The sequence below is a fragment of the Gavialis gangeticus genome, unplaced genomic scaffold (assembly GCF_001723915.1).
Source record: "Gavialis gangeticus isolate Ggan-Ray unplaced genomic scaffold, GavGan_comp1, whole genome shotgun sequence".
NCBI classification, from domain to species: domain Eukaryota; kingdom Metazoa; phylum Chordata; order Crocodylia; family Gavialidae; genus Gavialis; species Gavialis gangeticus.
The window spans coordinates 99,140,924-99,150,957 of NW_017729031.1; the positions used below are offsets into that span (position 1 = coordinate 99,140,924).

A 10,034-nucleotide genomic window follows, 5' to 3' on the forward strand; every position below is an offset into this window, starting at 1 on the left:
TGTCTATGAGAGCTAAGGCCTCTTAGAGACAGTCTTAAGTGCTACCCCGCCCTACATTCTACCTAAGCAATGTTTTCTCTCTTCTTCCATTAAAAGGTTATGCAAATACTGGTTGGCTTTGAGAGAAACCACCTTAAAATACTCTGAAATGACAAAGGCTACAGAAAATATTGTGACATTAGAGAATTTCTTTAATTGCAGAACAATTTTAAATACATGGATCAACTTGTCAGCTGTTAAAAACTACTAAAAAGTAATCAGAGCACACTGAGTTATAACTATTGAGGATTTGGTTTTCTTAGGCATTTTTTCGTTTTTCCTTGCACAAACCTGTATAATTGGGTTTCTGGAAATAAGGCACCTAGCGCTACAGGTAAATGACAGTAATGAGAAGCAGACATCTCAACCCCATATTGACACTATCAGATACATTTACTTTTAAGGATTTGCCAACAGACAGAAATTGCATCAATTTAATTAAAAGATGTGATATTAAGCCATATTGTAAAGCCATAGCACTTTCAGTTAAGCTCTACAACCTGTGTATGCAAAGCCAACAGGGTAGCAAAGAAACTAAAAACTGACAAACCATAACAAAATATATAACAGAGCCAGATTTGGTACTAGAGTGAGGGAGGTTCCACTTATTGAAATTATAGCAGATTCATCTGTCTCCAGGCTGATTATAGCCTGCTAGTTTTGATTTTTATTTAAATTATGGGCTTGTTTCCACACATAAGTTGTATTCATTTAACTGTATTGGCATTGCAATTAAATTGGTGCAATTTTTGCATGTAGATCTGGCCACAGAGAAAGTGTTTATTTTTGAGAAAGCACATAGTATATAGAGCTCAGACAACCATACTGCATCAAAGAGAGTCTCCAGTTGTCAATATCTGAAACAATACAGCATGTCACACACCTGTTATAAAGTTCCTAATTGGTTTAACCAGAGCAGTGAAGGCAGAAACCTCAGGCTGCCTGTGTTCCCACATAGGCTGCCAAATAATAAGGCCACTGGCCAGCCGAAAAGTTAGGTCAGACTCCTGAAGAGACACAAGGGGATCATACAACATTTGAATTAGTCAGACTAACTCAGAAATGCATTGTTTTCTGAGCTGATTATCCCCCTTCTGGACCTTGGTCACCCTTGCTACATCGACCTTGAAAAAAATAACAAAGATCACAGAACGCATTTCTTACATGGAATGACTGAATGGCCACAAACTACCTCAGTAACTATTCAGAATATATACTGCATGCTCGTTTAGTGGATTTGTAATAAAATAATATGGAAACCATAGTAAAAGGCTAAACCGTAGTAAGGGTGACCAAAGATCCAATACCTGAGACCTGAAGAAGTGTACCAGGGCACCCACAAGCTTCCTTATGTCCCTCCCAACTACACAGCTGGCCCAATAAAAGATACCGTGCTCAAAAGTCCTTGCCTCACACAATTTCTGGACCATCACAGCTACAGCATCCCTTCCAAACTCACTATTTTTCCAAATATTTGTTTAGAAAGCACAGGCAGTTTACAAAGTGTCCACATAATCTACCCGACGCCACTACCCTTGCTCATGTCACTGAGTTTACTTTCAATGGCAATATGATTGCTGTCTTCTGTAAAGGCAGCAAGGGTGTGCACCATATTCTAAATTCTTTAGCCAACATTATGACCTTTGGCAGCAACGGAAGGCAGAATTACAACCTCTCTTTCTACTGGTATCACCAATTACCACTACATGAAGAGCTCTTCCACTTACCTTAATTCTGTGGACCAATGGAGCAAACAGGAACACAAAGAGCTCCACCGTAGCCATGGAATTCTGAAAGAACCTCCTCCTGTTATTCTCTTCCTCATCGTTAGAGATGCTGTGCCTGGGGTGTCCTGGCGATCCCTGGTTTTCAATCTGATGAATAAAGGCGCTACTACTCCCTCCCCAGCTGGAGCCTCGGTCTCCTCCAAACCGGTCATTGCTGCAGTCTTGAGGAGCCTCCAACAGCATCCAGTGGAGAGTGTGAAGCAACTTAGTCTCTGCTACTCCAAGCTTATCCTGATGTCCTGGATAAAACATATACAGTAGTGCATGTGTAGTGTCTCCATATATGCATTCCCTCTTTGCCTTTAAATATCTTATTCCTACATTAAAAGTGTCAAGTTATATAAGTGCTATTATGTCTTGGATAAATATACCTGATTCACAGTTTTCATTTCTACTGCAGTCTGATTGCTGTGGGTGAAGTCATGTGACATATTTACTCCAGAATAAGCTGAAACATGATGGAAAGCCTTGACCCAATCTAAGTCTTCCCACTCTAGAGGAAATTTACCCCTAAGAAAGTGAGGTGTAGCTACACTGCACTCCTAATCAATGTCCCTTTGGGGCATACAGGTAGAACAGAACAATGCAAACAGGTTCCCTGTACAGTATGTACATTAGAACATATCAGAGCAGACTCAATTAATTGAGTCAGCTGGAGCATTCTGATTTGTATTCAGCATCCCATGTTTCAGAATTGTGGCAGGGGCAATTTAACTAAAACTCATTGAATGAGCTTTAGTTAAAGTGCTCCTGTGGCCATTTTGAAATGCAGGATGCTGAATACAAGTAACGCGGCAGCATTTTAATTAGATGGTCTAAGTAAAATGTGCCCCCCCCCCCCCACACCCTCCCTCCCGGAGCATGTGTATAGACTAGGGTTGCCAACTCTGTTGGAATCTATTTCAGAAGAATCTATTCTCTTGCCAATGTTCCCACAAGAGACAACGCCAATGTGTCTGCGACATACAATGTGAACATGCCCATGTGCTTGCGTATATCAGTTACAGATTATGGTGCATAGACGTTACATCAGGAAGGCAAATGTTCATTACTATTACATTTTAAAAACCCATTGGACTACTGTGTACATCATATTTAACATTTATTTTAATGAATGCCCTATCATTATCTCCTGGGTGAGTCTCAGCAGTTTCCTGTAGATTTCTATCTAATTCCTGGAGACTCCAGGGCAATGCTAGAGGGCTGACAACCCTGGTACAGACACCCTAATGGTCAAGTTTTGCAGTAATGCCTACTGAAGGTGGCCTACATGGGAGAGCTGGTCATATGTGCCCACTCATTACTTGATCATTTGTAACCTTTCTTTTCATATTTTTTTTATTCTGCATTGACATCAACATGATGAATCTATAGTATTCCCCTTCCTTTTCATAGCAACAGACACACGTGTTCACCCACAGCAACATGTGCTAACTTGTACACACATTATCTTAACGTTAAACAAAATCTAGGAATTGAAGGGAACAAAAACTGATGAGACAATTGTACTGTGACTGCTTTAGTGTAGCGCTAAACAGAAATAGATTCATACTTAGTTGGTTGCGCAATTCCTTATATACATAAAAATATCTCCATTGATAAGGAAAATACAGACAAATGAAAGCCTAGTAGATATATTTTGTATCAGTTATATCCTTTCAGTCCCATTCATACACTCAGAATGATCTAGGGTTAAGATTTCTCCTAAACAAAAATGAAAGGTATGATGCTAGAGAACTCCAAACTGATTGGAAAATACTAATTTTTCACAACTATTTCAACATGACTGAATCTCCAGTTCTACAGGAATTTTGGATTTTCTTAGTTTGCTTTCCATTTGCAAGAAGTCCATGGCTCTTTCCATTATTTTAGCTGTACTTGAGTTTTAAATATACCAAACTCCTATTACTCTGTTATCTAGAGTTCGGTCAGCAAAGTAATCAGGGGCCACAAGAACATGTGACAAAAATAGTCATATGTGATTAATTTGACTAGGTCTATATGTAAATTGGATAGTATCTGTGGGGATCCAAATGAAGAGGACTAACAGAAACAATGAAAGGCAATCCTACTCAATTTTACTCAAGTGAAAAAACCTTACTAATACAAGTAGTCCCATTTAAATGGTACTATTTGTCCAGGTAAGCTATGCAAATATGGATTAGCAGGATTGGACTCCACATCACTGAGAAAATGTCTGAGAAGCAACTGTTCACAGATCTGCATATAGCTCAGTGGCCCATCCATAAAATTATTGTAACTCCATTTACGTCACTTCTTCCAGTTCACACTGGCTGTGTCTACATGAGACACTGACTGCACAGTAGCCCGCAACTACTGTGCAGTAGCATTGCATCATGCTTCCTGCCACACAATGCTACTGAACAGTAGTCACAAGCTACTGTGCAGTCAGCATCACAAAAAGGTTTATACAAGTACTAAATGACTATGGAGCAACAACTGCAGAGGCAGTGTCTCATGTAGAAGTGGCCACTGTAAATGAAAGGATGGGATTAAGACATATAACATTTAACTGAGCTAAAGCAGAGTTGAAACATTTGGGAGGACATTCACTATGGCAGTGGTCAGCAACCTACAACCCACAGGCTTTGGATCTGACTTGTGGGTGTGGGGCTTTGGCAGCAATTGGCAGCAGTGGGCACCTTCTGTGGGAGCTCTCTCCCTGTGCTGCTGCAGGGACAAATGTTGGCAGTGGGAGCTTTCCTCATGCTGCTGGGGAGACAAGTAGCAGTAGCAGCAGGGGTCCTAGCACCCACCTTCCCACCCATCTCCAGCCTGGGGTTGATCATTCCAGCCCTCAGCCAGAAAATGTTGCCTGCCCCTGACTATAGCAGGCTGAGCACAGCTGTGATGTTTTGACAGATGGTCAAGTATGGTAGGTACTAACCTAGCTTGTTTCGGTTAGACAGCAATGTTGCTGTGCAGTGCAGTACATGTGGTAAGGCAGCTTGCACCAGTTCCCAGCGAGAAATGCTTTGGATGGCTTCAGAAAGGGCCGGAGAAAGACCATGTAGTTTGTTCTCCACTAAAACTCTTTCAAAAGACTATAACAAAGAGAAAGAAACAAAATAACATGCATACATACATTGTCCAAGTGCATATACTGCAGGAACTGAAATATGCTCTTCTAGCGATCTGACAGATAAACAAAATACAATTTAGAATTTTTTTTAATTAAACTGTTCTTTAAATATTTTCCTACAAGGTAAAGACTCTAGCTAATGCTCACTAGACAGATGGATATTCTGTGCTAAGAAGAATTGAGAGATTATATGACTTATTTCTTCTTCTTTTTTAATTAATAAATCACATACACTTTACACTCATTTAAGTACGCAGGGTCAAGTCTGGCTCACAGTTTTGCTGGTGTAAATTTGGAATGATTTTGTTAAAGTCAGTGAACCTGCTCTATTTTTACATTAGTATAACAAAAAGCAAGATTTGACTCAATTTCTTCCTGAAGGTTTTGTATAATATAAAGGGCAGCCTGTTAAAGGCACATAAGCTCTAAGAAAGGTTTTCATACCCAGTATCAAAAACTAATCTGTATGCATAATAAAGGCATACTGTAATATATTTGCAAACAGTTAAGGTTGTTGGATGAAACGCATTGATTATTTCTGCCTCAAGCATTGTAAAATGTGAGCTATGGTACCTATTTTATAAAGAACAAGTCCTAAGAAAGTTTATTATTGTCTAATAGTCAAGCTACTTCTATAAGCCTTTCTTTTGTATATGGCCTGAAAGGTCATTAATACATTTACATTCCTTTGACGTTACTGCTGCACACATGTGCATTTATGATAACCTATGACCTTGCCATACACTTAACTATGCATTCACAAGCTGATTCACCAATTTTGCCATGTTCATAGCTCTAAGGAACTTTGGCATTCATGACCCAAAATATATTTCACATGCCATCACTCCAGATTCACAAAATTCATTCCTCAGCACCAGTCATAATATTCCATCTCCAAGTAAGTGAACAGTAGGAGCAAAACAAAAGGAGACTGATGCATAATTCAGTCATTAACACTGGACAATTAGCCCAAAGTGAGCAGTACCAACCTGCCAGCAACAGAGCAGGTGATATTCTTTTATATACACTAAGGACAGAAAAGGAGGCTTTGCACAAGCTTATTCTGTAAGGTAAAACACTTGGATAGCATTTGACTATAGGTGGAGTTAAGAGCAGTGAAAATGGACCGTGCAACTCCTATAAACAGATGATACATGGAAGGATGTACTGATAGATATGTACAACTGTGTGTTGCTCTAGTGAATCAGACCCTGGAAATAATGAACAAATGTTAGTGCCATACTTTCTCACATACCACACACAACCAAATAAGACACACTTTGTTTTGGGGAAGGCAGAATGAATAATTGTTTTTCAGTTATGGCTGCATGGGGCAAGGGTAGACCCTAATCTTCAGCTCACTCAACTTCCCTTTCCTGCTCAGGCAAAAGCTATAATTTTAACCCTGCCAAACCAGAACTGGCTTCTTTTGCCTCAGTAAAAATGGGAGGATGAATGAACTGAAGATTCGGTTCTGTCTATGCTTCAATTAAGCTATGAAAGGATTAAAACTGCAGCTGCTGCTGAAGATTGGACTCTCCCCTCCTTTCATGCAGCTGCTGCAGGGAAATAAGGAAAAGCAGAAGTAGTCATCTTGCAGCATCTCCCTGCTTCTATTCCAGGCAGAAGAATCAGCTCCAAGACATGGACCTAAGACATGAACCACAATTTTGAAGTACAGTTTTTTGGGAACAGAGTGCATGTAGTATGTGATTAAATATGGTACTTACAGGTGTGAAATGAATCATTATACTGGATTGTCGAAATGGATGGGTCTGCTAGCACTCTATTCTGACGAAAGGAAAGAAACAATTAAGGTCCTTTAAAGAAGAAGGCAGCTGTAATGAGACGGTGTACCGGCCAGATGGAAGGTCTAAATAAGAACTAACTCCAGGAGAAGAGAGCCTTCCTCAGTATAAGTGAAACAATTAGGCCAATGATTAGATTGCATTTCTTTGCATGCATAACCATTTGTATCTTAGGCCCTTGACAGACATTACACTTAAGACATAGTTAACTGGCTAATCTCATCAGATGCTGGAAGCACCCCTCAGCTGTTTGAGGCTCCCAGAGAAAGAGTACACCATGCACTCCTGCAGCTGGGAGCTCCAATCAGCTGATCAGGGATCCCCAGCTGGGAGCCCTGACCAGCTGTAGGGGGCATGGGAGTGCACTGTGTAATAGATGGGAGCCCCTGTCAGCTGAAAAAATAAGCAGAAAGCCAGAGAACCAGTAAGTAGTGTGGAAGAAAGCCAAGACAGAGAGAGAGAGAGAGATTCTGCAAGTATGTCACAACAAGAGAAAAATCAGGCAAAGTGTGGGTCCCTTACTGAATGAGGGAGGGAACCTAGTGACAGATGATGAGGAAAAGACTGAAGTACTCAATGCCTTTTTTTACCTCAGACTTCATAGGCAAGGTCAGCTCCCAAAAGACTGCACCTGGCAGTATAGTTTGGAAAAAAAGTGAACAGCCAACAGTGGCAAAATAATAGGTTAGGGACTATGTAGAAAAGCTGGACACATACAAGTCCATGGTGTTGACTGAGGGAGTTGGCTGATGTAATTGCAGAGCCACTGGCCATTATCTTTGAAAACTCATGGCAATCAGAAGAGGTCCTGAACAATTGAAAAAAGACAGATATAGTGCCCATCTTTAAGAAAGGGAAGAAGGAAGATCCAGAGAACTACAGACTGGTCAGCCTCACCTCAGTCCCTGGAAAAATCATGGAACGGGTCCTCAAGGAATCCATTTTTAAGCATTTGGAAGAGAAAAAGTTTATTAGGAACAGTCAGCATGGATTCACCAAGGGCATGTCATGCCTGACCAACCTGATTGCCTTCTGTGATAAGATGACTGGCTCTGTGGATATGTGGAGACCAGTGGATGTGAAATAACTTGACTTTAGCAAGGCTTTTGATAGTCTCCCACAACATTCTTGCAAGGAAGTTAAGAAAATACAGACTGGATGAATGGACTGTAAGGTGGATAGAAAACTGGTTGGATCATTGGGCTCAAAGTATAGTAATCAATGGCTCAATTTCTACATGGCAGCTGGTATCAAGTGGAATGCCCCAAGGGCTGGTCCTGGGGCCTGTTTTGTTTAATATCTTCATCAACAGCCTGGAGGATAGGATGGAGTGCTTCTTCAGCAAGTTTGCAGATGACACCAAGCTAGTGGCAGTAGTAGATACACTGGAGGGTGTGGCTAGGATTGAGAGAGACCTCAAAAAATTGGAGGATTGGACTAAAAATTCGAGGAGCAGACAGTTTCCCATATGGTCTAGCAGTTAGGATTCCTGGTTTTCACCCAAGTTCAGCTCCTGGTGTGGGAAGTTCTAGTTTTACCTAGGGGTAATAATAGACCACAGTATGAACATGAGCCGACAGAGTGATGCTGTAGCCAGCAGGGCAAGCAATACTCTAGTATGCATCAACTCATGCATCTCAAGCAAAACCAAGGAAGTGATTCTTCCACTTTACTCAGCATTGGTGAGACCCCATCTGGAGAACTGCATCCAATTCCGGGTGCCACACTTCAACAAGGATGTGGAAAGGTTTGAGAGAGTCCAGAGAAGGGCCACCTGTATGATCAGAGACCTGCAAGGCAAGCCATATGAGGAAAGGCTGAGGGACTTCGGCCTCTTCAGCCTGAAAAAAAGAAGGCTGAGAGGGGACTTGATAGCAGTTTACCGCTATGTCAGGGGAGTACATCAGGGGCTCGGTGAACCAGGGTGCCCTTGGGAAGAACTAGGAGTAAGTGGCCAGGAGTAAGTGGAAGACAGTTTCAGGCTCAACATTAGGAAAACTTCTTCATAGTTAGGGTGTCCAGACTGGAATAAACTCCCTCCAAATCACCTACCCTGGAAATCTTCAAGAGGAGACTGGACTGTCACCTCACTAGGATCACCTGACCCCAGTTGTCTTTCTTGCCTAGTGCAGGGGGGCTGGACCTGAGACATTGCGAGGCCCTTCCAGCCCCTTACAATCTATGAATCTATGAATAAAAGAAATCTCATGAGGTTAAATAAGGAGAAGTGTGAAGTCCTACACTTAGGAAAGAACAATTCCATGCACCAGTACAGGCTGGAGACCAACGGGCTAAGCAGCAACTCAGCAGAAAAGGACCTGGTGCCTACAATGGACAATAATCTGAATATGAGCCAACACTGTGCCCTTGTTGCTAAGAAGGTTAATGGCATATTGGTCTGCATTAGTAGGAGCACTGCCAGCAGATTGAGAGAAGTGATTATTCTCCTCTATTCAGCACAGGTGAGGCTATATCTGGAGTACTGTGTCTAGTTTTGGGCCCCCCACTACAGAAAGGATGTGGACAAATTGGAAAGAGTCTAGCAGAGGGCAACAAAAATGGTGAGGGGGCTAGGGCACATGACTTCTGAGGAGAGGCTGAGGAAATGGACTTATTTAGTCTGGAGAAGGCAAGACTGAGACAGGATTTAATAGCAGCCTTCAAGTACCTTAACAGTGGTTACAAAGAAAAAGGAGCTAGACTGATCTCAGTGGTAGCAGATGACAGAACAAGGAACAATAATCTCAAGATGCAGCAAGGGACGTTTAGGTTAGATATTAGGAAGAACTTTCTCACAAGAAGGGTAGTAAAGTACAGGAACAGGTTATCCAGAGAAGTTTTATAATCTCCGTCCTTGGAGGTTTTTAAGACCTAGGTAGACAAAGCTTTGACTGGAATGATCTAGTTGGGGATGGCTCTGCTTTGAGCAGGTGGTTGGACTAGGTGACATCCTGAGGTCCCTTCCAACCTTAATTTTCTATCATTCTATGATTCTAGAGAGAGTATGAGCATCTTTTAAGCAGAGGAGTGGCTGGAAGCAGGCTTGGACTTTGTACAAGGAAACTGTCTCCTATTAATTTCTACTTTGCGAAGGAAAACAAGGCTTTGTGTATTTTGTTTATAAACAAATAGGATAGCACCAAAGACCTAGCTGCGTACTCGAGTGGGAGAAAAAAGTCCACCACTGTGACAAGTTGCTAGAAAACAGTGCAAAGAAAACATTTCAGTCCCAGCTAGTAGTCTGAGGAAAAAACTGTCTCAGTTGGTAATTGTAATCTGAAAGCAACATATTGCTAA

General features: G+C 41.5%; 1 protein-coding gene across 1 annotated transcript in view; it reads right to left on the reverse strand.

Moving 5' to 3' along the window:
- Nucleotides 1-10,034, reverse strand: part of UNC80 (unc-80 homolog, NALCN activator) — a 230,274-nt gene that overhangs the window by 204,852 nt on the left and 15,388 nt on the right. Inside the window, exons 3-5 of the mRNA XM_019523430.1 lie at nt 4,735-4,891; nt 1,767-2,065; nt 923-1,046 (exon numbers count right to left, since the gene is read on the reverse strand). Of these exons, the coding sequence (XP_019378975.1) occupies nt 923-1,046; nt 1,767-2,065; nt 4,735-4,891 (580 nt within the window). The remainder of the gene's footprint in view (nt 1-922; nt 1,047-1,766; nt 2,066-4,734; nt 4,892-10,034) is intronic.